Source organism: Phycodurus eques, chromosome 2, assembly GCF_024500275.1.
Source record: "Phycodurus eques isolate BA_2022a chromosome 2, UOR_Pequ_1.1, whole genome shotgun sequence".
NCBI lineage: Eukaryota > Metazoa > Chordata > Actinopteri > Syngnathiformes > Syngnathidae > Phycodurus > Phycodurus eques.
In genome coordinates this window covers 10,863,449-10,891,317 of record NC_084526.1, presented here as the reverse complement: position 1 = coordinate 10,891,317, position 27,869 = coordinate 10,863,449, and the positions used below count along the sequence as shown (strand labels likewise).

The following is a 27,869-nucleotide window of genomic DNA, read 5'->3' as shown; positions in this document are numbered from 1 at the left end:
TATTTACAACAGCGTGTAAATAAATTGTGCATGATGACTGTTAAAATATTTCCATTCCATTTCTCAAAAGCATTTGTTAAATTCAGAATTCTACTACAGGACCTCAGGGTCGATTGCAGCGGTTCCACGGTATAATAGTGCAATTTATTTTCAGAGCACACAAGGACATCGTACAATCCAACGGTAAAATCAAGGTAAAAATTGAGAACCCAAGAAACAATGTAAAAACAAGACAATGAGGAGTATGATATTCTGACCATATATTTTTGGAGTTTGGCTTTGAAGAGGGAATTGGTGTCTGTGTTGCTCAGCAACTGAATGTTCTGCTCCCTTCGGAGGTACAGAGAAGATGAGGGTGCAAAGGGTGCGAGAGGTAGTGACAATCTGTACAATGGCAAACACGTTTGGGGTGGTGAGGTTATGCATGGACTCGAAAGAAGGCAGGATTTTGAAACGTATTCTACATTTATTCAGTAGCTAATACCATGGGAGCTGTTTAAAGACTGAGGTGACGTGGTGGACGGATACTGAAAAGTGAAATATGATGAACGGCACAGACTTCCACACTGGAGGATGAGGAGGCGCATAAAGTTAGCAATAAAACATACAATAGTGACCTGGATGCAAGACAGGTGAGATTAGGAAAAAGATGTCTGGATGGATGTCTATTTGAATTGAACCTCAAACACTTTGTTCCAGGACAGACAGGCTTGAGTTTAGAGATTTAATGCATGTGTGATGCATACTGTATACAGATCAAGCCAAATTTTTTCATCAACCCACTGCACCAGTGGATCATTATGTGTTGTAATGTTTGTCTCACACACACACACACACACGCACACAGCTCATCTTTGTCACCTGGTGCTAATGTCAATTGATTGCCCTTCAGCAGATTATTGCATTAAACCTTTTTTTTTTTTTTTTTTTTAAAGCAGACAACCATGTGCGTTTTATGCTGTCAACACTAAATACACCCTCCAGTAAGAGTTCATTAGCTCAGTTAAAATGTTATCACACTCTGCCAGCTGTGAGTGGAGGCTAGAGACACGAGTGATGAAATGAAATGAATAAAACTTGTCATTTATTTCATCATTTCAATGTTCTTGCCACAACGAAGGACGACATAAGTATGTGCTCTCCCTCAGAGGAATTCGACCATTACTGACAAGATAGATAGAAGACTGCTGGTCTCCTTGGAAAAAAAAAAAAACATTATCAGAAGAATAAAATCTGGCTCCATGAAGGCAGCTGCTATATGCAAGCTCTACTTCTATCGACCAACAAAGAAGGACAGAAGAGGTCAGAAATACCGTATGGGTTGTCACGATCCAGAGAAGCATACAGCGCCATCTCTGAAGTCGAACAGTCCAGAAGTTGTAAAATTCAGAATTCAACCAAAATGTAAAAAATGTTTGAAACACCATTATGCAACAATACAGCAATGATCGATTGCCCCATTCACTGACTGCACCTGTGTATTTTGGCGACAGACTATCCACGCTTTGCTTTGTTACCACAGGTCAGAATCTGAATTTATTTTATTGCCACTGCCAGTGAAGGTACATTCACAACTAGGAATTTTTCTCGATCCAATGGTGCAACATGAAAAATAGATGGTAGTAATAAGGTTCTAGAGGGGGTTCTGCTTTGAATGAACCATAGCCTCCTGCCTGTGTGGAGATGGTTGAACAGTCTGTGTCCAAGGTGAGTAGGGTCAGCTGTAATCTGACCCGCATGCCCCCATGTTGGGGAGACGTACTGATCCTGAATGGATGGGAGCATACAGCTCCCTGATCACCTCAGCAGCACCTCTCCACTTTCTCAACAGCAGGTACATATGAAATTATAAACACAGTAAAGTATTATTGTAAAACACAATATGTATTAAGGCTGCACGATATCAGGACAACATGCGCTATTCGATAACATTGTTGAATATTGCAATGACAAAATTACTTACAGTAAATAAACAAAAACATATATATCATGTATATACAATGTTGATGTTCTTCTGTCAACATAGACCCCAGACAGTGAGTACCTTATAGAGACACTGGGGGAAAAGGCTAAACTTTATTTAAATTCAAACTACATGGTTTTATTGGTCACTTTAGTAGAACATCTTAATGTCCCCCTTAAAACGTGTTCTGCTTCTCGAAACAAAAATGTCCCTGGGCAGTTGGACTACTGAAATAAATAAAAATCTGAAAATAAATAAGCTAAATTATTCCAAATGTTAAATGAATGTAAACATAATTTCAACCCAATTGCAATTGTCTCATCTTTTCTCTTCCCACCAAGAGTATGAAGGTGTTTCAGGTTTAGGGGGGTGAGCCGTTTACGCATGTAGAAAAACTTTTTTGGAGCCAGAAAACAATAACAATTGGCAAAAAAAAAAAAAAAAAAAACTTGCATGAGGAACAATTTACAGCTATACACTTAAATTCCAGGAGAACAAACAACCATGTGTTGATCCACATTGTACAGTGTGTGTGTGTGTGTGTGTGTGTGCGCGAGCGAGCGTGAGTGCCTGCGTGCTGCTTTTATCTAACGCTGGATTTTTGGAACTCTTCATATAACTTTTTGTGGTTGTAGTGAAGCTCATGTTTCTTCTAGTGGCTGAAACAAGCTTTGGGCATGCCTTGCATAGTACCTGTGTTTGTAACACATCAACTCTCTTGTATCCAAAACTACCATATTTTCACAACCATAAGGCGCACTTAAAAGTCTTAAATTTTCTCCAAAATGGACGGGGCGCCTTATAATGCAGCGCGCCTTATGCGTGCGCCGAGTTCCAAAATCTGTAAATGTTGTTGTGTGACTTTAATGAGCGCTCCGCTTGACTGACTGGGAGCATTTCCTGCCGACACGCTGCTTATATAGAGGAAGGCGGACGTGACTGAGGACAGCATGCGGACGTAAAGGGGGAAGGGTGCGCGTGACAGAGGACGCTAAAGACACGCCCCCATAGGTATATAGTTCGGGTATGTGCATCGGTTTGGCTAAGGACCCCCGAAAATGGCACCTACGAAGAGACACGCTTATGAAGCACAGTTTAAACTGCAAGCTATTAGTTACGCGGAGGAACATGGGAATGGAGCAGCCGCGAGAGAATTCAAGATAAACGAATCCATGGTTCGCAAGTGGAGGAAGCAGGGAAACGTGCTTCGCCAAGTCAAGACGACGAAGCTGAGTTTCCGCGGAAACAAGGCGAGGTGGCCCGAGTTGGAAGACCAACTCGAGCAATGGATTAATGAGCAAAGAACAGCCGGGAGAAGCGACTCTACAGTCACCATTCGACTAAGTGCAATAACTCGGAGCTTGCCATCATTCCGGGAGGCTTGACGAAGGAACTCCAACCGCTGGACATCGGTGTAAACTGGGCGTTCAAAGTGAAGTTGCGAGCGGCGTGGGAGCCATGGATGACAGATGGCGAACACAGCTTTACTAAGACTAGGAGGCAGCGCCGGGCGTCTTACGCCACAATTTGTGAATGGATTGTGGATGCTTGGGCTAACCTGTCTGCTTGTACATTTCTGAGGAGCCCCACGGCAACGAGACCGACTCAGACAATGACGAGAGGCAACCCGACATGTTTGATGGAGAACTTGCCCAGCTGTTCATTTCGGATACAGAAGATGAGGACTTTGATGGATTTGTCGATGAGGAGTGATAAAAAAAATAACGTGAGTACATAGTTAAATACTTCATTCATCGAACTCAGTTTTGCTCCCGCTGCCTTTTTAAAAACATTGTTTTAGCGTGCATGCATGCTACCGTATGTTTTAAGCTAGCGTATGTTTTACCATGCCTTCGCCCAATAATACGGTTTGCCTTATGTATGTGTTAAATACAGAAATAGACCCCGTAACTGAGACTGCGCCTTTTAATGCGGTGCGCCGTAAAAGTACGGCATTTCCAAAGAGACATGCTGTTCTTTTTAGCCATAAGTTCTTGCTTTGTTGCCCACATTTTCATGTTTGTTTCTCTCCCCTCGGACATTTCGATGCCAACTAGCTCGATCTTAATTAGCTGTACAGTCTCAGCTGCCAGCAGACATATTGGCATAGGGGGTGGGTGTGGTATTATAAATCCCACTTGAGTTGTATATGATTGGCTGCTGCATCAAGTTAGGCCATGTCCTACTGCTTCCAAGGCAGAAGAGCTTTATCTGACTAACTATTGTATCCTGCCCAGAACTCAAATGGCATTCAATAATAACGCGGGGTGGGCATACAGTATATGGCAGTAAGGCTCCATCTGATTGGCCAAGTACATTGTCAAGCAGAGGGTGACTGCATGGCACACGAAGTACAATTCATTATAGTTCAAGCAGTATTTTTCGATATGTAGAGTATATTGTGCATGTTGATATCGCAATGACGATACATTTTCGATGTATATTTATACATGAACTGCATACACTGTATTGGTACGGCTTGGCTGTGTCATGGCCGCTGCCAGATAACTGGATCTGACTTGCGCTTAAAATTCTAAAAAATTATTTTGGGGCAAAAGTATGTGCATTTTTGAATGGCTGTTACATCTATAACGTTACGACGCCGTTCACTGACGACTCAAATTTTGAATCACAGCAAAACCAGTGGCTGACGGTCAGCCACTCATAGGCTGCGTGACAGTTCAGTCGGGTTCAGCCTGTGCATGTGTGTGTGGCGGGCCCTTGTTCCTTTGTATTGGATTTTTTTGTGATACCACCGCCATTGACGGCAAATAGGAATCTACTTTTCTACATTCTGCCACAGTCTAATACTCACCGTTTCTTTATTCTAAGGCTGTCAGAACTTCAGTCATCTGACCCAGCCACCCCTTTATCAAGACCTTCATCACTGTATTTTATTGATTGCTCTATTTAGCCAACTGCCAATACTGGTTGTGCTTACAGGCTAAATTAGGGTATTTTTCTCATTCACGCAATAGTAAACTCCTGAAGTTGCACGTGTGTGTACGTGTGAGTGCGTGTGTGTGTGCGTGGTGACTAACTCCAGCCTGGCATGAGGGACAACATCTGAACTGATACTTCACTATGGAGGAGGAGGATGGTCATGTGGGCGTATACACCACTTTCTTACGAACAATGTTTGCTTTAAACAAGCAAGCGAGGTCTCACTGCCTACGATAGGCAGCAGATGTGACGATAAAGTTGGAGTCTGAGACATATCAGTCAGAATCATCTTTATTTGCCAAGTATGTCCAAAAAACACACAAGGAATTTGTCTCCGGTAGTTGGAGCCGCTCTAGTACGACAACAGACAGTCGATCGACAGAGAACACTTTTGAGACATAAAGACATTGACCAAAAAAAAAAAAAAAAAAAAAAAGTCACTGAGCAGTAAAGGGTTGCTAGTTATCTGGTAATGCCGATACATTTTTTTTTTTTTTTTGATAATTGTGCAAAGATGCACAGTCCTCTAGGACTTAGAGCAGGCAGGCAGGAAGAAGCAACATACAGGCAGAAGAGATTAAACTTTTTGGCACTTAAGTTTTGGACTGGCCAGCGTTATGCACCACGGAGAAAGTGTGTGCACTGAGTTCTGAAGCCTCAGCCACCACCACCATCAAGTGAATACAAACCACTGGCTAAGCACAAAACTCACTGCTGTGACGATCCACTTTTGAAAGACAGCCATATCAGTACTGGAGAATGTATGCATGTCATATGTTTAACTATGTTCCCGGCGGCCCCGTTTTAGGCTAGTGTGGACAAAAAGGAATGCTCTTTAGACAATGCGACGAAGCAGGAGGGGACAGGCAGTGATTGCTGTGGATGCCCGGCGAGATGTCAATAAATCTGCCACAGCAGTCACAGTGCAGATGAGAAACCATAGTCAGCTGTAGTAAGATAAGGTGAACGGGATGAAACCTGACAGTATGTGATAGGGCATAACACAACTAGTCTCGGCGTACAACTCTTCAAAAGAAAAGCCTTTTATTTCATTTACCAACAATCCCCACTGTTGCGTATCTGTTTGTTTATGATGCTACATGTTGAGTGTGCCTGTGTGTAAGAATCTGCAATGCACTGAATCCGCAATAGGTGAACCGCAATATTGCATGTGAACATTATAGCAAATTAGTTAGACAGAAAAGGAATGTTATCAAACATTTATTGAGTGTACTGCGCCTTCTTTATTGCTCAGTGACTGTTTTTCTCAATGTCTTTATGTCTCAAAAGTGTTCTCTGTCAATTGACTGTCTGTTGTCGTACTCGAGCAACTCCAACTAACAGAGACAAATTTCTTGTGTTTTTTAGACATACTTGGCAAATAAAGATGATTCTGATTTGAGCCTCTGAGACTTGGCCGCCAATAGTGTAAAATTAGAATTTGTTTCAACGGCATGTGGACGTCATCATTTTTTTGCTTAGTCGTTCTTCACTTAAATAGCATAACAATATTGGGGTTATGTGAAAAGATTCTACATTCATAAATACAAAACTATTCGTTGCAGGGCACATTATCACCCTTGTGATACATTTTGTAACTGTATATGTATCGTTTTAAGTAACATTTTAACGTTAACTATCGAGTTGTTAGCCTTATATACACGTATAAGCACAAACACTCACACACACATTCTAATTCCAAATTTGTACAACAACTTCAGGGGCATTTGACTTTAGTGTTTCCGCTGTATTTGCAAAGAGATGCAGGTGACAGGTTCATGATGCCTCATCTCAGGTTGGAAAAAGCAGTTTTCCTTCAGTTGCCAAACATTTGTAGCTAGGCTTGAACAGCTGACAATAATGAAGTGTGCTGGCTTTTCCCGCGGCTCGCGACAATTCTGGCGGTGAGCTTCCCTCTCACAGCCCTGATTAGCATGAAAGTAGACGCTATGTTCCTAAAAGCTGGCAGAAAGCAAAACATGCTTGTTGGCGGAATTCAGAACAGTATCCTGCAAAAGGGCTTGCAACACTATCTCCTGTGTACCACAATGCATCAACAAAGAGGGCTTTGTGAGATGTCCAGGTTGTGGTTCTGCAAGCTTTTTGTGAAACATAACACTGCCTTATTAGGGATATTTTTGCATTTTTATATATAGACATCCAACTTCAAAAGTTTTACTTGGAATTTTGACAGCAAGAACCGCTGTAGTCATTTAATTCCCTAAAATGTAGATAAAAGTATAGATTTTGTAATCAGATGCATTTTTTTGGGTACTGCCTAGAAGCAAGGATCCTTTAGTCGTCACCCTCATTGAAGCCAATAAGGCTGAGAATCAAGTTATCGCTGCATCGACAGTCGATGACCAAGACAAACACAGACATTCGCCAAGTTTGTACAGTACAGTCTATCTCATCATGGCACGGGTTGGAATGGTAAACACCGATCTGGCTTGTGTTTCCCCGCAGGTGGTATAGGCAGGATTGAGATAGATGTGTCAGATACATTAAACCGTGTGACATCATAACAGCGTGACGCTGTGTAACCTGGCAATAAATTCAACAAAGACGACGAACACCGCAGATCAAACAAAGGACAATAATGGAGGACAACCAACAATTGGCATTCTATCCAATATGTGGCAGTTTATTACAGGAAGACAAGTAATATTTTACAGCGCATATCTAATTCCACTCTTCTGAATAAATGTGGGTTACAGAGCCCAAGTCCTAACAGAAAAGCTACTGCCAATGCTACTGACTAGTAGCATTGATTATCCATCAGCCAATTTCTATAGCGCTTATCCTGTTCAGGTTGCGGTGAACTGGAGCCTATCCCAGCTGACATTGGGTGAAAGGCTGACTACTTTCTGGACGAGTCGACAGGGCACATATATAGATATAGAAAACCATGATTAAGTCATTGAGTGTTAGTTTCCTTAAAATTGCTCAATTTACAAAATGTAGTCAAATGTATATGCCGATTGAGAACAATACAGTATGCTTCCCTATAAGGCAGGTGCAGCCCATCATCCAAACTCCAAATCAGCCTGAACAAGACAATGCTGCCACTTTGACCTCCTTAAAAAGCATGAAACACATGCATACACACACGGCTATCAACCTAATGGGAAAGTAAAACGGATAATGTGGTTGACTGGAGCGATGTAAACACATAGAGGCTGATATGACCAGACATGATGCAGGTGAAATACACACGGGATGTTCTCACACACACACACACACACACACACACACAAATGTAGCGCTGCGCCTACAACCACCCATGCGGAGCACTTCATACAGACAGCAGGATGCAAACCTACCACCTGCATGTGGGCGTGCGTATGCGTGTGTTGTCACACGCACAAGGATATCTGAAGGATGTTTACCTTCCATTAACAACATGTGTCTTGACCGGATCCTAAGCACGCTAAAGTGGAAATAGTTTCAAATGTTCGCTTTTTGTGATACAACGCATAAGACCAAGAACCTAAATCGTTGCAAACCTTTTCCACCACTAATGTGACCTATGTTCTGTACAACTCATTTGGAAATGCCTTGGAAATTCTTTTGTACCTCTCTTTATTCCATCAGAGACACTTTAAGTTGTTTATTTTTACTTTTCAAAATGCTATTTTTATGCAGTTGAGCTGTACAGGTTATAAAGGTCAAATTAATGGTGCTGTTTGAAAAGTTGACATTTTTTAAAAATTAGTCTCATTTTATTCACATCAGAAAACCCTTGCAGAGTTGAGAGCATATAACTGTCCAAAATGTTATTTTAAAGCTTTTTTTAAGTCTATCCTTAGCTTGGACAGATTAAATTTCATAATTACAATATTAACAGGGTTTCCAAATGCTGTTGACTATACAGTACACGTACCGTAATTTCTCGTGTATAATGCGCATTCTTTCCCCCCCAAAAAATTACAAAAGTCAATAGTGCGAAATATACATAGGTATAGGGGGGAAATGAAAAAGCTTTCACATTTTATAAATGTATGCTGCCATCTAGAGGTTATGAAAAAGCTGTACACTCTCATTCCAATCTCACCGCCACCTAGAGGTTATGAGAAAGGTGTACACTTTCATTCTAATATGCCCCCACCTAGAGGTTATGAAAAAGGTGTAGCCTACACTTTAATTCCAATATGACAGGGGTAGGACTGCATATCCTGTATGTACAGTTATGGTCATAAATTTACATACCCTGGCAGAATTTGTGAAATATTCTTCATTTTTTTAATATATATATATATATATATATATATATATATAAATATGACTGGACAACAACCATCTTTATGGTTATGTTTTGGTTATGTTTTGTTTAATGACAATGCTTTTCTGAAATGCTTGACAGTTTAATTTGAATCCCATTAAAATAAAATTAAGTGTTTCGCCTAGCCCTTCGTGTTTTCTTTAAAGAATTGTACCAATCTTACAAATTCTGCCTGGGTAATCAAACATATGAGCACAACTGTGTGCTCTCGCATTTACTAAATAAAAGTAAGGCTGTGAATTTAAAAATAAGAACAGGTAAATGAAAAAGTATTACATGTTCAAATAAAGTGCTTAACTTCAGAATAATTATTTGAAAAGAAATACCTCATGTTTTGATCATATGGGTAGAAGCAAAATCATGCATTGTAAAAATGCATTATACATAGGTTTAAGGGTTTTCCAGAATTTTGAGTTCAACTTTGGGGGTGCGCATTATACATGAGAAATTAAGGTAAATTTGACGCTACCCACAACAACGATTGTCATGCAGCTTATCTTGTGGAGTCTTATGACCTAGTGTATACCATATATTGTAGGTGAAATGAATAGAGGCAACAATGAAGCTGCCATCTGACAGGTAAAAGAGGAAGGCGTCATCAGGTGGGATGATATAAAAAGAAGAAGACTCACCTTTTATTGTCATGAACATAGTAATGTGTTCTAGGTCACGGTATAGGTTTGCATCAGTTTAAAGATTAAAGTGACCATCCAAGTCACCCAGTTGCAGTCAGCAGGTTACTGGTTCAAGTACAAAACCTCTAATAGCCCCTAATGAGCAGATTAGGTTATTGCATGACAACCTCCACCTGGTCATGTGCGTGAGGATGGGTGACAAAGAGCGATGGTGTACACAGGTACATGGTTAAGGTCACAATCAGTAGTTTTTGGTGATATTTTTTTTGGGGGGGGGGTTAACTTGTTGGTGAGTTTAGAGGGCAGTTAATTGAACTGTAAAACTGGGTATCCCAAACTTTTCCACATCAAATAGACCCATTCATTTCCCCACCAACTTTCTGTACCGCTTATCCTGTTCAGGACCTGCAGCCTATCCCATCTGATTTCAGGAAAAGGCAGACTACACCCTGGACTAGTCACCAGTCAATCACAGGGCACATCATCCAGAAACTCTCAGAATCATGCCATCAACTAAAAGGGAAGTGAAACCACGTTCCTGTACAGCAGTACAACTATTACACCATCGGTGACATCAAGAAGACCTAAATAAAAAATGTGGTCGCTTACTAAATCGTAAGGTGCCAATAGTGCCCTGACGTTGACTGACGATCACGCCAGAGTGTAGTTGTTTTTTCGCCCAAATTCATCTTGGATAGGCTAACTCTCACTCTAACCCTGAACAGGATACACGATGAATCACCATATAATGTACATAAATGACCATGACTCTATATGTTACAAAAAAAAAATCAATCCAAAACCTAAAAATTGCGGGTCTGCTTAACAATCAATAAAACATTACTGCGTTTTAATCCGCCAATCAGCAACCCAATACTAAATTATCTGAATTATGAGTTTGGGAAACATGCTCTAAAATAATGTGAGTTAAATCAGACGTAAAAACGTGTAAGCGTGATTTTAGATGAGAGTGCGGGTTAAAACGTGGCTCTTCACGCTGCACAATGAGCGAATAGATCTCCGAAGCGCAGCAGCAGAGAGTCCAAATGAACCCACAATGTCCCCACACGAGACAATATGTTCGAATTTCAATCACATTCTCGCCGACTTTCGGTGCTACGTTCACTTCCTGCTCTCTCCTCATGTGCTGACGTCCTCCAGTCCACAGGCAAAGCACCCCCGGCCGGCCCTGTGAACCAGGCCGGCAGCCTCCCATCAAGACACCGGCCCAGGAAGACACACCGCCCGGTAACTGACCGTGCCTCCAAAGCACTGCCACGGGGGAACAACCGACGGGAGATTGGTGCAAGTTCACCGGGTAGTCCCGGAACCCTGACACCCCCTTAAATTGTAATAATCAACTTAAAGATCATCTATCTATTGATTCTAACAGGGCCTTCAATTCGCTTAACACATCACCGGTGCGGCCATAGCAGACCGCCTCAAGGGGGTAGAGGGACCCTGGTAACAGCGCTCTATCGCCGCTTTGTCCCCAAGAAAATGGGTTGGTTTTTATAAAAAAAAAAAAAAAAAAAAAGAAAAAAAGAAAAGAGGACCCAGTCTTACCTTTCGCCCCAACGACGTCCCCGAGTAGAAGTAGTAGGCTATCCCCAGCACCCACAGTACCGCAAAACATAACAATATCCTCGATTTCCTCCGCATGGTTGTCTCCTCGCCTCTTCCGCCTGCCGAGTACTCGGTGGCTCTGCTCGGGCTTCTCGTGATAGTGATGGTGACGGCGGCGGCTCGTCCCGGTTTGTCGTAACCGCGAATGGCGCTTCGCCGCTGGGTCCTCGGTCCTCCGGGGAGGGGAGCAGGAAGCAGCTAGCCAAATTTCAGCAACCAAGGTTAGAGGGCAAAGGCTAACCCGCTGTAATCCAATCAAACATCGGATAACGCAGTTGTGGAGGAGGGCTCGGTGCCGCTAGCGAGTCGAAGGGCAAACCGTGCTAAAGTCGAGTGGAAAAGATAATGTTGAAGTCAATGGTTGCAGTGAGCGTTTTAGTTGGAGCTCTTGGAGCCAAGCAGCGACGGTGTGTTCGCGCTACAGGCTGTCTGCTGTACTCTGAGGATACGCTAGAGGCGCTAGAGACATGTATGACTGGGTTTAAATGGGAGGGAATCGATTGCAGGAAGTATTATCAACAAAATTAATGTTCTCACGTCAAATGTACTTAAGTACTGGAAGTAAAAGTACTTTTTTGTGGTAACTTGCGCAGGTGGGCGTAAGTCACATATGTGCAAGTCTCAAGTCACTGCGGGAAAACATCAAGCAAGTCGAGTCGACAAATCGAGAAGTCATACAGTCGCAACATATATTAGAGTGGTAATAAAATGTTTTTTTCACATTTTTTCTCCAATAAATCGTAACACTAAAAAAAAAAAAAAGTATTCACACCTTATAAAAGTTAAAAGAACAGCAACTGAGATTATGATTGTTTGAATTTATTGCACGGATTTTTTTTTTAAAGTTGTATTTCAAACTCTATTTAACGGAACTTTATTTCTGAACAAACTATGCTGTGTACTTTTTGTTGATATCCTTGTAACTCCTACGGTTCTTAAGAGAACACAATTAAGCAAAAGCCAAGACTGTTTTCTATTGGTCAAATATAATCAGATGGGCGAAAGGAGAACAAAAGATTCATAATTAAGGGAATAATACATGACGTAAAAATCTGCACTCCTCCTGTGTCCTGTAATTAAATCACTCAGTCGGGTTTGTTAATTTAGTTAGAAACACCGACTCTGGACAACTGACAATTGTTATTAGATTAAAGGCTGTGCTCTCAATTTTTAAAACATAGTGCAGACAGCTTTATCACAGAGCCGACACAACAGATGACATTTTGAATGGTGACACTTCAAGAAACACGTTCAGAAGTATAACAATTATATTCACACGTAGCTACTCCAAATTTGTACTGTACTACTACTTAGTATTAGTGGGACGCACTTTAGTCAACGACATTTTTATCGCCGTGATCGTAATGCAATGTGATCCGATACAACAGACCTATAACGCACCTGGCATCTTCGAGCTCTTTCGTCATGCCCGCAAACATCTTCGCAACTTCTTTTTCTTTTTCAAATTTCCACAACACAAACAACGTCGCTTCACTTCTGCGTTCAGCGGTTGCCATTATATTTTAGGAGCTACTTTCTGCTCTAGAGTGAGCGAGAAAAAAGCAGACTTTTGCGTGCCTACAAACCGAAACGAAAGGTTCCGACAATTATTATAAAGCTTCCCACCACTAGTTATATTACTTAGCTGTACTAAAACGTTCTCAATCACAGCATTTATTATTATTATTATTATCCCAAACTAGTGTTTGACCAATGTTTGACCAGCTAGCTAAACTGTTAAATTAGCTTACTTTGTGAGTTTTGTAGTGAAGGATGAAGTTCGTCGTCGTCGTTGTCGTCTTTCACGCGCGAGGTGCACGTCGCACTGGCAAGTGCGTAAAAACGCAAATTGTGTTGCCAGGTTGGCGCGAACGACCCGCCAAAACGTTTCTCACTTATAAAAAAAAAAAAGAAGAAAAAAAAGCCTAACAGTCTCAATTAAAATGCAGATTTCCAACTCTCAACGAAATGCCTTGTCAAGTCATGTAGTTCAAGTAAAACTCAAGCCTTTTAGTTTTTGGCAAGGAAGTCGCAACTTGAGTCGACTCGAGTCAAGTCATTTGACTCGAGTTCCCCATCTCTGGTTACTTGATTATCTTTTTATTTCATTAAAAACATTTAGATAGCTGGCATAGGCTCCAGCACGCCCGCGACCCTAGTGAGGATAGGCGGTACAGAAAATGGATGGATGAATAGTTTCCTGAAGCCGGCACAGTGTACAACTGATTCACACAGCCACCTCACAGTTCTGAGGTTCCGGGTTTGAATCCGGCCTTCCCGTTTGGCATTTGCATGTTCTCCCCGTGCAACACCGTAACTACGATGTGGCACACAATGAAAACATTAACATTTAGGTTTAATATTTCAATTAAACTTTTAACACCTAGTTGTGACATTTCATATTTGTATGCACCTATTTAATATATCTCAAAATTATATTGTAACTGTGCAAAAAATTCACACCATTTTTTTTTTTTTTTAAACAAAGCTAAATGTGACAAAATCTTGAGCCGCTTTACAAACCGCACCCCCAGTTAAGAGTTAAAGTGGAGGTGGTTGAAGGAAAAAATAACTTGCCTGTCTGTCCTCTGACCAGGACATCCTAAAAAGCGTTATGAAGGTGTCAGATTTCTCCTGAGTGAGTCTGTTTGACTGTTAAAAAAGACAAGAAATGAGACAAGAGACATTTCACACAGTTGTTTGGTTATTTGTACTAGAGGAAAGCATGAAAGAAAGATAGCTGGTAAGTCACACAATGTTCCACTGTCAGGGTCACTTTTCTTTAAAAATGACAACAGAAACCAAATAAACTTCTATAAGATAGCCCTTAACTACAAAGGACAATTCCTTCTTTGTCAAAATATTAAAAACCTGACAATTAATTCATATTACCTTGGGAATTATATGGAGTTGGGGAAGAAAAAATAAGATATCCAAACTAATCCAACTAAAAATGTAGTGAGGGACACTGAGCTTTGAGTATGACAGTGTCAACAGCAGATTTCAACTGCGATACAGAGAGACTGAAGTCACAAAAAGGCACAGAAGTGGACATCATTGAAAATCTTGATGGATCAAACACATATTGTGAATTTTGCCATTAGAGAACAACAGAGTTGTGCAAATGGTACTGAAACATTGAACAGTTGGACAAGCATTAAAAAGTTTAGACAAGGTCAAATGAAGTTCATCTGTAAATGTTATAGTGCAGTTTAGGGTCCCCCTGAAATTTCACCCAAAAGCTGAATATCACTAACTTTGTGTGAGTAGTGTATAATTACATATTTTCACTCAACTCCCTCTCTACCTGGCAGTGCACCAAATGGCTCATGCCTTGGAGGAGGTATACATTTTGCATATTTCCCAATTGTGAGATAAATAAAGGTTATCTTATCCCCTGTGCACTTCCAATGTTCCATGCCTTGAAAGGTTGAGACACTGTCTCCAGCTAAGAATGCGAGATCTGACAGTATCTCTCAATGATTTAAAGTGCAAGGTCAGTGTTTCTTTTATTTTGTGCATTCAGTACACTGGAAATAATTAGTAACAATGTAATTGCCAAATATTTGTAACATTTTAAGGAGCAACAACAACAAAAATAAAAAATTAAATACAAGCTGGAGGTGGCCATGGACCATGAAGAAGAATGACATTACCAAGACATATTACATTGTAATAATGCTTTCCCACTTTAAAATGTCTCTAAATCATATTTGTGCTGTCACGGACATAAAACAGCAGCTGTTGGGTAGGCAAAGCATTTCATGCCAGTAACCACTGGCAGCCATATAAAACATTTGAGATATAAAACACTTTACACTTATGGCACCCCACTAGATGTCTTTCTTTTATCCATGTTGCATTAAAGCATTGATAAATGAAGAGTTGTAGGACATTACTCAGAATGTGAACATCATTCGCCTAATAGCATAATTGCCCAAGTCATTTCAAACTTACTATTGCAATATTACTTTAAAAAAATTTAAATGTGCTTGCTAAAATATAGCTTTTTTTTTTCTTTTTTTAGGTCTGTGTAGAATCTCAGTCATCCAGGCAATAGTCATCTTTCAAGGTTGAAGTGAGGCAACTAGACTTTTATTTTATTTTTCCGAAAACATTCAAAAAGGACTTGGGCAATTATATTATTAGGCTAACGACATGTTAAAACAGTATGTTTTTCTTTTCTAATTTATGGGTCGTTATGGGTCAAATCTTCAACTGGATTTAGATTTGGGCTCCAACTGGCCCATTCCAACGGTTTCACATTCTTCTGGTGAAGCCTTTCTTTTGTTGAACTGTTCCTTGTCGTGCTGAAATGTGAAATTCCTCTTTGGCTTCAGCCTTCCAGCAGTCGGAATGTTTTGGGCCAAAAGTGACCGCTAGTTGCAAGTGCTCCCAAATCTCGCAAACTTAACTACAGCCCCTGTTCCGGCTGAAGGGGAAAAACAAGCTCAAAGCATGCCGCCGCCACCAGGCTTCCTGATGTTGATCTGATGCTGTCGCAGTGTTGTTTTTTACCAAGCTCACAGATAAGCACCTCAGCTAGTTTATCACTACTTTTGTTTGCATTTCCAAAAACCCAAAAGCAGACAGCGCCTAATCAGTTTATAGCTATCTTTCCTCTCAGTACAAACACACAAAGTAATCTCACATACACAAATCAGTTTTAATAGGTCAATTCAGTCATACAGATCATCTCTATGGAATCCTTTTGACGGGTTTAGCATTAATGTAGAATAACTATGAGCTATTCACAGACATGCTGCATCTGCAATATTTTTACTTTCAAAACTGTGCAGGGAATCCAAAAACTTGATGAGCTTGGCAGCGTGGGTGTTGGCACTCACGGTTTATGTGCCACTACAGCACAAAATACCCCAGCTTCAGCTTTAATCAATGCATCCTTGAACAAGTGCTGTTATAAAAAGAGCGGTATGGTTCTGACACAATTCATCAAGTTGACTAAGATTGGAGTCCTCATATTGATTCATTTCAGCTGCAACACTGCTACAACTCCATTAGCAAATAAGCAAAGTCGTTTTTTTTTATTTTTAATTCTACTTGAAATATAGTCCAGTAAAAATACTTTTTCCACAAAATCTAATTGAAAAGGTTTGAAAATGACAATTTGCAGTAAATAATACTGCACTCATGGCAAAGCACAAGTTCCAAAAAGCAACAACGATAACTCATCTATGTCTTTATACACCTGTTTCAATATGTAAAAACATGGAAATTAAAAAACAAACCTACATTATTGGATGGCATTGCCTGTCAGACAGTTTGTTAAATTGTTGTGGAATACATTAGTCTAAATGACATAATGTTAGGGTCACCTGGACCCAAATTGGAGTCTGTTGTGTAATTTCAAACAGTGTATTTGTCCTCTCCTTGTCTCTGGGGTTTGTGGTAGTGGGTGTAGTTACTGTAGAGCTCGTTAAACACCTCACGGACTCCAGTCTGCAAGCCCGCTGTTAAGAACTTAATATCCTGCTCCATACACAGGTCAAGTATCCGGTAGATGCCCTCTGTCAGGTGCAGCTTGATGTCTGGCTGCAAAGTAGCCTGGAGAGACAAGAACAAGAGTTGTAATTGAGAAAAAGAACAAAGGCCTTAAAATAGGATGATCCTTAACCTTAAAATAACTACATTTGAAATAATTTTGATGGTACACTGGTTTGTAAGTACTGAGAATAGAGCCTTTGTTGTCATGGCAAACGCAGATTGCCTCCTTTAGTCGTCTATAATTTTGGTTGACCAGCCAGGACATCGCTCAGGTTGTGTTAGCAATGCATGAGCATCGGTACTAAAATAACACTTCAGTTATGTGCAGTGCTTGAACGACATTTGTACAACACTAAAATTATCAGAACATTTATATATCATGATAGGATGTTATAAACCGGGGCACATATTATCTGTGTGTAGGTGTACATGCTCAAAGGGCCACGCAAACGGCAGCCAGTTCCTGCGCACTGCGGACATGCCTATCATCTGTAATGCACATCTAGTTGATTAATTTCACAACAGAAAACCTTGACCCAAAAAGCCAGTGGTTGAAGGGAGAAATGAACAAGCATAACACATCTCCTGATGTCAAAAAGAAAGAAAAAAATGTAACCGTCAGGAAGGGAGTGATGACGACAGATGTCGATAGCAGAACATCAAATGCTTTATATAGCAAAACACTGTCGTCAATGCTTTAAAAGCTGCAATTAAATGTGTTTCCTCGTGTTTAAATACCAGTTTGTTCTTGAGGGGGAGCCATTTCACTATAAATGTACATAAAGTAGGGGTTGAACCGATTAGTCCACTAGGGCCCTTCGCTACTACGCATCCACGTTTAAAGCTTGAAGTCGACCAATCACTAATCACGTTTATGGGATCTTGTCTTCTAATTGGCCAATTAACAGAGGACTTCGGACTCACCCGTCTGCTGCCGTCTCTGGACAATAATGTTTCATGGAGCAGTGAAATGTTCAGCTAACAAAGCAGTCTTTATACATCTGTGCGAGTCAGACAATACAAAAATAAGATTGTTGAGATGAGAACCACAGCTAGCCTTGCTAGCTTCGGCTTATTCAATCGCCGCTCGTCATAAAACATTTATACATGTGGGACCATAGGATTGGTGGTAAGGAACGAGGGCAGCAGCACGTAGTGAAGCGCAATCTTCATTGCCGAAATATGTCTAATAATGCACGGACGACAACTGTGTGTTAACAAGAACTTTACTCATATCTCAACACACACCAACATGACAACACTTTACTTTACGCTTTACGATGGGATACCACCGTAGTATGCTACAAGCATGTGGAAATATTTGACCAAAAATAAGACCGATAGCAAGTATATACTCAAATCCGATAAAACCCTGCCTACCTTGTATTGTCTTAAAACAGGCTATGCTATGGAACACAAGATGAGTACGGTCGGTTTGTTGAAGAAAAAAACATGCGCAGGGCTCCCATTAATTAGAACAACCACATTCAGTGTAAGGTACTTTTAAACATTTGTTTATATTTGTTTCTATGCCGGTGCGTCAAAATATGTCTTTACGTAAAACCAGTCCATGGCGCAAAAAAAGTTTGGGGACCACCATACTGTGCTGAAAAAATATCAATTACAACATCAATTAATCAACCTCAACTAAACTTTGATCACATTATAGTCGACTATAAAAAAATCTTTAGTCAATCAAGACTTAGTCTACATAAGGTCCCACAGTTGACAGTGCATGTCAGAGCACAAACCAAGCGTGAAGTCAAAGGAATTGTCTGTAGACATCAGAGACAAGAGAGCTACATTCAACTTTTTTTCCTCATTGTCATTATGGGGTGTTGCATGTACAATTTTTAGAATTTCTTTTTAAATACATAATGGAATAAGGCTGTAACATAACCAATGTGGAAAAAGTTAAGCGCGTAAATACTTTCTGGCTGCGCTACCTGGGACAAAAGCAATTGTTTAGTTCAGTGGTTTTCAAGTTGTGGTACGAGTACCACTGGTGGCACGTGGGCTCCCTCTAATGGTACACAAAAGAATCCCTGAATTCAATGTTCAACCTATGCATAGTATAATAAAGTGACACTTTTTTTTTTTTAATCCTGTAAAGTACATTTGTTCAGTACAGTTCAGTTGTAATTTACTTTTAGGGACACTACATTTGCATTCTGATCTTTCAGCATGTTTATTTAGGCAAAATGGTTATGTAACGTCTTTATGCAATACATTTGTTGAGTTTTTTTATTTTCTTCTTATATTTCGACCTCGTTTTTGGTGAACACTGGTGGTGAACACTCATGATGGTGGTACTTGGAGATGTAAGTACCGGTATTTCTTTAGGTGGTACTTGGTGTAAAACGTTTGAAGACCACTGATTTAATTAATTTAATTGTTTAGTATGGTTCGATTTCCTCTCTTTTGCTCACCCTGTGGGCTCTGCCTGGATATAAGATTTTTGGTTTTTGACTACTGGGTCGAATTGCATCTTTGAGTGAAGCTATATGTTTTTAATTCAAATACTGCTCTCCTTATAAAAAACAATATCTGCTTAGCTATTTTGCTCAAATATTCTTGGAAAGTTTGTCTGTCTCTGATAATCAGAATGGAGACGAGGCTAAATTACATTGGACTCGCATGAATTTCTCGCTGTTTAAAAAGCCATATTTACAGCACACATCACAGTGTTTGATGACTTAAACGGACCTCTCTTCCTACCTTTTCCGTCAGCCTGTCCATTCATTTGGCCGTCTGTTCCTATGTCCCCTTCTCAATGTGTTAATTCTACTGCAAAACGCTGAGTCAAGTAGGCGTCGCATTAAATACAGTCTGGTAGCGGAGCGGAGCCGTGTTCACAAACCAGACATGACTCACCGCCTTGAACTAACATCTAGCCAAAAGCTTAATTCCAGCACATGGAGCTTGAGTAATCCCGAGCCCATTCGATTTGGGAACATTTAAAACTGCGCTGACGGAAAAATTTCCTCGACTCTTCTTGGCGTCGGAATCTTACAGCACTGCTGAAAGTTAATGTGAGCCAAACAGGGCTACATCACTGAGATACAGCTGCCTCATTTGTGTGTGTGTATATATATAAAAACAGTTGACAGATGGTTTTGGATTGGTGGCTATATATGACTGTGTGTAATGTCTGTCACCTGTTAAAGCTATTTTCCAATGCTAATATTGGAAAAATTAATTACAGAAATCACACAAATGTGTGGATGTGTGCATGTACCTTTTGCAGCTCTGTGACGTATTGTGCCACCATGAAGGGAGACAGTGTGGTGAAGTTCTCAGAGATGGCAGCAATGTGCGAGTACATCCTTTCTACCAGTCGGGAGCACTGCAGATACACTTCACTTTCTCCACCTGCCAACACACATTGACATTGATTCATTAACCTGCGAGTCAATGCGTTAGCTACAAATACACCGTCAGAACGTCGCTGCTATAAAACAAGGTAAAATGTCTCCAAAGCATAGTCATAAATCAAAGTCATGATGAAATAAGGCTAATTAGAGCAGCAAATGATGGGTTTGTGGAAAAAACTATATCATAATAAAATACACTTGGTTAGCCAGACGTTCCTCTGGGATGTTTAGTTTCTCAACATGTTGTTATAAATTTAGGTCTTTTAAAAAAAATGCATAAGCTGTCAATGTTAGTTTCTGTTATATATCATTGTGTGCTGCTGTTATCTGAAAGATTCGCGTGAGACATTTAATAGTTCTATTTTTTTAAAACATTTTTCTTATGCATTGGCCTTTCAACCACATGTAAAATGGGCTTTAGGTCTCTGAAAACTGACACTTTGGAATTCAATTCAGGAAAGACTAGTCAAATTTTCAAAAAGCTTTTAGTGCTTTTTTTTTTTTTTTTTTTTACTATTTTTAATGACAACAAAAGTATCTTTTACACAAAGACCCCTCAAAATTTCCACTTCAGTCTCAACGGAAAATGCAGAATTTATCTCCCTTTGCCCCTTGGGCAGTACTCAGTGAAGCAGGATATTGCCACAAAAGTCAGGGCTTTCACACTAATAGACAGTGATTCTCAAAGTGTGGTACAGGCACACACTAGTGGTACGTAGATTCCCTCTAGTGGTATGCAAAAAAAAAAAAAAAAAGTGTATTGTTTTTTTCAATACATTTGCATTTAATATTTAAGAACTCAGTTTTTAAGCATTTATTTTTATTTAAGTTTTATGTGCAGTAAATTCTAATTTAATCATTATTGAAGTACTTTTTTAATTTGCCTATATTTAAGCACATTGTTCATGTTTAAACTGTGCATAATGTTTCAGTGGCTTACAATAATATTTAACATGGAATAAAGAAACAGAGGAATAAAACCTCTGCTTCAATGTTAAATAACAAATATTTTTTTAGGAGTAGTAAAAGATTTGAGAACCACTGCACTGCGACATTAAGATGATAAGATGCACAACGACATGATCCCCTTTTGCCATTGTTGTTATTTTCCAGACATAACTTTATAATAGCAATGGGGGTTGTAATGCCTTCTTAGGTTTTGCCATGAGCTTGGAAACCTGTAAATAGACAGACATTGGTGTCGACTGGGATTTTTCTTTTTTTACCTGTGGTTGAAATTTAAAAACTAAAACTACATACATGCATCACAGGATAAAGCCTATTAAATATTACAGAGGAGAGTCAATAAGCCCTCACATATCCAATTCTCTTAAGTAAATTAAAATAAAATTCATGCCGAGGTGAAAGTCTGATTTTGAGCTCAGTTTCATTGAATGGAAATATGAAGAATGTACCTGCGTCATTGACTCCTCTCTGCCGACCTTCCTGCATGATGGAAGCCACTAGACGGTAAAAGACATTCAAGAATGATGGCGTGGCGTTCAGCATCACCTGAATGCACACAAGGAAAGGACAAAATGTACTTCTGAAATTGTCAGACAGGAAGACTAAGGACACTTAAAAGCAAGGATGTTTAGTGATAGAAAAATGCTCAAATGTAGTATATATTTATATATTTCACTTCTAGATCTTCATATGACTTTTTAGAGGTGCAAAACCACATTAAAAGGACTCAAGGGAGTGTGATAAGGTTGGGAACCTCTGCTTTACATATAATGTGATATAATTAGCTGCTTCACCGACATTGCCTACAATCATAGAAAACTGGATCCACGTTTATACTGGCGGTTTTAACTGAATCGATAAGGAATTGGCTTGGTTGTAGGTTGAAGACTTATTATGGAGACAAAGACATGTTTACAGTTGCCAATTTCGTTCCAAGCACTGTTGTAATACCCTTGAGCAAGTTACTGAATAGTAACTACAGCACTGTTAATGGGGCTAGACATGCCAATAGAATTAATAGCAACATTAGTGTACCTTCACTTCAAGCTAAAATGGACTGACAAGATGAGGAGAGCAGATTTGGGGGGGTACAGGTGATGTCACCAACTCAAATGGTTTCCATCAGTAAATGCCAGCACTCCAACATCTCCACACCCCTCTCCCCCAAGCTGACCTACCACACCTCCACTTCAGCTCACTCTCCTGTTCCACTCAACCTCCTCTGTGGACTCCAGTCACATCTTCCTCTTCCTGCTTCCACCCTGACTTTGGAGTCATTTCTGCATCACCAAATCTTCTCTTCCTTTTCTGCATCGCCACAGTTTAATCCCTCCCCCACAACCACCCTCTCTGATAGTCTCCTCCGCTGCAGTCTTTCACTTTAAAAACATCTGATGTCAATTAGCAGGTTTTTGCCTGCATTAATTCACTGCAGTTGCACTGTTTGCTGCAGAGGCCCAGGCATACATTCATCCATCCATTTTGTGTAGTAACCCTGCTCGGCCACAATAAAGATACGTGAACACACAATGCTAATTTCTTGGCACAAAATACTAAATTGCAGACACAAAACGGGTATAATTGTGTGTGCAAAATACAAATTTGTGGCCACAAAATAGGTCTACTGTGTGCACGAAATACTAATTTGTGGGTTTAATACCGATTACCGAGGGTGCCGTGGGAAATTGGCCAATTTCCCTAATTTTCCCAAAAAGTATTTATTCATTACTAATACAGTGGTGTGAAAGTGTGTTTGCCCCCTTCCTGATTTCCTTTTTTGTGCCTGTATGCCAATATTAAATGATTCATATCATCAAGCAAATGTAAATATTAGTCAAAGACAACAAGTAAACACAAACGCAATTTTTAAAAGGTTTTATTATTAAAGAAGAAAAAATCCAAATCTACATGGCACTATGTAAAAAAAGTGATCGACCTCCCCCCGTTAAAACATAAAACAATTAAATTCTGCGAGCCACACCCAGGCCTGATACTGCCACATCTGTTCTCAATCAAGAAATCTTTTAAATAGGACCTGCCTGACAAAGTGAAGTAGACCAAAAGATCCTCAAAAGCTAGACATCATGACGAGATCTAAAGATATTCAGGACCAAATAAAAAAAGTAATGGAGATCTATCAGTGTATAAAAGGTTAGAAAGCCATTTCTAAAGCTTTGGGACTCCAGCAAACCACAGTGAGAGCCATTATGCACAAATGGCGAAAACATAGAACAGTGGTAAACCTTCCCAGGAGTGGCCGGCCGGCCAAAATAACCCCAAGAGCGCAGCGACAACTCATCCAGGAGGTCATAAAAGACCCCACAACAACATCCAAACCACTGCAGGCCTCACTTGCCTCAGTTAAGGTTCGTGTTCATGACTCCACCATAAGAAATAAACTGGGTAAAAATTGCCTGCAGGACAGAGTTCCAAGACAAAAAAGATTGCTGAGCAAAAAGAACATTAAGGCTCATCTCAATTTTGCCAGAATACATCTTGATGATCGCCAAGACTTTTGGGGAAAATACTCTGTTGTCAGACGAGACAAAAATTGACCTTTTTGGAAGGTGTGTTTCCCGTTACATGTGGCGTAAAAGGAACACCGCATTTCAGAAAAAGAACACCATACTAACAGTAAAATGTGGTGGTGGTAGTGTGATGGTCTGGGGCTGTTTTGCTGCTTCAGGTTCTAAATGGAACTATGAATTCTGCTGTCTACCAAAAAATCCTGGAGGAGAATGTCCAGCCATTTGTTCATGACCTCAAGCTGAAACGAACTTGGGTTCTGCAGCATGACAATGAGTCAAGAAACAACAGCAAGTCCACCTCTGAATGGCTGAAGAAAAATAAAATGAAGACTTTGGAGTGGCCTCGTCAAAGTCCAGACCTGAATCCTATTGAGATGCTGTGGCACGACCTTAAAAAGGCAGTTCATGCCCGAAAACCCCTCCAATGTGGCTGAATTACAACAATTCTGCAAAGATGAGTGGGCCAAAATTCCTCCACAGTACTGTAAGAGACTCATTGCAAGTTATCGCAAATGCTTGATTGCAGTTGTTGCTGCCATGGGTGGCCCAACCAGTTCTTAGTTTTAGGGGGCCATTACTTTTTCACACAGGGCCAGGTAAGTTTGAATATATTTTTTTCCCTTAATAAATTAAATAACATTTTAAAAACAGCATTTTAAGTTCACTTTGGTTATATTTGTCTGATATTTACATTTTTTGATGATCTAAACATTAAAGTGAGGAAACTATGCTAAAATATAAGAATTTGAGAAGGGGCCCAATACTTTTTCACAGCACTCCACTGATTGACGGCACTGTACTTGGAATCTCGTTATGTCTGCGTGGCCTGACCTTCCCGGGATGGCAATCACTTTTTCACACAGTGCCATGTAAGTTTGGATTTTTTTTTCTCCCTGAATAAAAAACGTTTAAAAACTGCATTATGTATTTAGTTGTGTCGCTTTCGACTAATATTTGAATTTATGGCAAGTCTTTGTTCATCTATCGATGCTAGTGACATATCGTGACAGGCAGAACAATGAAATACTCTCACAATTGATGGCAGAAGGTACAATACATCTGTGTATTCATGTTGCCATTCATTCATCAATGTCTTTATGTCTCCAAAGTGTTCTCTGTCAATTGACTGCCTGTTGTCGTACTAGAGCGGCTCCAACTACCGGAGACAAATTCCTTGTTTTTTGGACATACTTGGCAAATAAAGATGATTCTGATTCAACAAAATAAATCATGCCATACTGAAAGTATATCAGCTTTTCATTCGAAAGCCCGAGATTTCACACGGAGTAAGTCAATTTATGAGTAAATTCATACGAGATCATAATTACTTCAGTGTTAATACATTTTGTAACATTCTTGTTTGGAGTAGTAGATTTTTTTTTTTTTTTTTTTTTGTCGTGGAAAATGGGTGCCTTCGCTCTATAAACTTTGGGAAACACTGCTTCAAGGTAAATGTCTTTTCTTATTCGGTAAATGTCTTTTCTTATTCAGTTCTTGTCTATCGCCTACAATTCCAGGCTTCCAGAATTTCTTAGCTGATCATCCCCAGCCTAAAATAAAATTTAATCAAACGATCCTTGTCTTTTGTCTTCATCCCTGGCCTCTACAGTCTACTTTACTGTTTCTATAGAGGATTAGTATTAGTAAATTAGTATTTCATGCACACTTTATATTTCATGGCCACAAATTAGTATTCCCTGGCCAAAAATGAGCATTTTGTGCACACATTATCCTTATTCTGGGCACTTTTTTTTTTTTAACCCCATGTCATGTATGGGGCTCCATAGGTTATCTACCTCAAGAGCCAATAAAAATGGATCCCATCATTCAATGCAATGACGAATTTCTGAAGGAGTCTTCCTTAGACAAGTGTAAAAAAACAACAAAAAAAACGACTGTGGTCAGTGAGATCATCTCCCTGTGCCTATTTGTTTGTGTTTCAACTTCTGCCTCAAAAGAATATTTAATTACACGGTTGGGGGTTCTTCAGAATTGTGAAGACAGGGCTGCAATTTGTACTTTTTGAACTTTAATTGAGCCAAGGAACCCTATTATATTCGAAAAACCTTACAGCACACCACAGAACAAAAACATCACAAAAAGTATAAATATTGAAATAATAATTAGCTCATCAAAAATTACTCACAAATTGACAGTGTGAAATCTGGGCCTGTTTAATTGAACACAAAGCTGATATAAACGAAGGAAGCCATAATTTATTCTGTTGTATGAATGGCAACAGGTGGATACAGAGGTTTTTGGACCTTCTGCCAACTAATGGAAGAGGGTTTAATTGTCACTCTATATCGCTGGCATATTGTAGATGGAGGAACAAATATATATTTGTAATTTAAGAATCATTTTCTGACAAATTAAGTGAAATTGGATAATTTCCCATGGCACCCTGGTTGGGAATCACAACACTAAAGGTTTGGACTGACAAGAGCAACATTTAATTATTAACTCTCTCTCTCTCTCTCTCTCTCTCTCTCTCTCTCTCTCTCTCTCTCTCTCTCTCTCTCTCTCTCTCTCTCTCTCTCTCTCTCTCTCTCTCTCTCTCTCTCTCTCTCTCTCTCTCTCTCTCTCTCTCTCTCTCTCTCTCTCTCTCTCTCTCTCTCTCTCTCTCTCTCTCTCTCTCTCTCTCTCTCTCTCTCTCTCTCTCTCTCTCTCTCTCTCTCTCTCTATATATATATATATATATATATATATATACACACACACACACACACACACACACACACAAGTATATATACACTAGTAAATATTTATATATTATATGATTAACATATTATTATTAGTGTGTACATTTACATGCCTGAATACAGAGTATACTTACCTGTGAATGACACTGGATGATGGCAAAAAGTGCCTCATGAATAGCCAAGAACACTGACTGGTAAACAAGTGCAGTCAGGTGGTCAAGCGGCACGGCCTGGAGCGCTCCGAGGACCAAGACTACGTGATGAGGGTTGCCAATGAGACCCTCACCCTGGCGCAGCAGCGTCGTCATCGCTGTCACAGTGGGAACGGTGAAGGTCAAAGTCAAGGCCACGTCATGACTGGATGACCTTACAAGAAACTGCAACAAAGTTGGAAAATTATGTAGTATGGCATAAATACTCCAACACAGTGGTACCTTGACTTACAAGTGTTCCAACTTGCAAGTTTTTCATGTTATGGGCTGTCGCTTGTTTTATTTTTTGCTTTGCGTTATGAACAAGCTTCAGACACGGCACCTCTTGAGTGAAGTGAAAAATAAATTGGAAGAATTAAGGGATTGTAAAGTCCTTGCATGTGGGCAAGGAGAGCCATAGTTACTGATACACTTTCAGCCGCTTACGGAAGGGGACGTACAGTCAAACACACAAATACAAAATGAAAACACTCGCAAGGAGCTGCTGTAGTCAGTGCCCTCGTCAATGTCCAGACTTGAATCCGATTGAAATGCAGTGGGATGACCTTAAAAAGGCTGTTCATGCTGGAAAATTCTACATTTTTGCTAAATTAAAACAATTCTGCAAGGAAGATTGGGCCAAAATATCTCCACAGAGATGTGAAAGACTCATTGGCAGTTATAGAAAATGCTTGAATTCAGTTGTTGCTGTTGAGGATGGTCCAACCAGTTACCAAGTTTAGGGGGGCCATTACTTTTTCACACAGGGCCAGCTAACTTTGAATATATTTTTTTTCCTTAATAAATGAAATCACTAGTTAAAAACAGCCTTTTAAGTTCACTTGGGTTATATTTGCCTGATATTAACATTTGTTTGAAGATCTTAAACAAAGTGGGGAAACTATGCAAAAATATAAGAATTTAAGAAGGGTGCCAATACTTTTTCACGGCACTCCACTGATTGAAAACACCCTGAAGTTTCATTTCACAGGCCAAGCATTGCAACCTGAGTGTATGTGTGTGTGTGCCTGGGTGCTTGAGTGTGTGATTGTCATGTGGCTGCAGTCACTCCTAATGGCTGTCACATGTTCTTTTGGCAAGCTGTCAGTGAATGATTACGAATGAAGAACTCCAATACTATACCGAACACTTGA

General features: G+C 39.9%; 2 protein-coding genes across 5 annotated transcripts in view; both read right to left on the bottom strand.

Annotated features, from left to right (window-relative positions):
• Window positions 1-11,876, bottom strand: part of galnt2 (UDP-N-acetyl-alpha-D-galactosamine:polypeptide N-acetylgalactosaminyltransferase 2) — an 84,248-nt gene extending 72,372 nt beyond the window's left edge. For all 3 annotated transcript variants that reach the window (XM_061666963.1, XM_061666972.1, XM_061666981.1), the window contains exon 1: window positions 11,390-11,876. In XM_061666963.1, the coding sequence (XP_061522947.1) occupies window positions 11,390-11,485 (96 nt within the window). In that variant the 5' untranslated portion in view covers window positions 11,486-11,876. The remainder of the gene's footprint in view (window positions 1-11,389) is intronic.
• Window positions 11,877-14,957: 3,081 nt separating this feature from the next.
• urb2 (URB2 ribosome biogenesis homolog) overlaps window positions 14,958-27,869 on the bottom strand; it is a 29,476-nt gene continuing 16,564 nt past the window's right edge. For both annotated transcript variants that reach the window (XM_061666940.1, XM_061666949.1), the window contains 4 exons: window positions 26,659-26,901; window positions 21,744-21,840; window positions 20,193-20,326; window positions 14,958-17,014 (listed from right to left, as the gene is read on the bottom strand). In XM_061666940.1, the coding sequence (XP_061522924.1) occupies window positions 16,817-17,014; window positions 20,193-20,326; window positions 21,744-21,840; window positions 26,659-26,901 (672 nt within the window). In that variant the 3' untranslated portion in view covers window positions 14,958-16,816. The remainder of the gene's footprint in view (window positions 17,015-20,192; window positions 20,327-21,743; window positions 21,841-26,658; window positions 26,902-27,869) is intronic.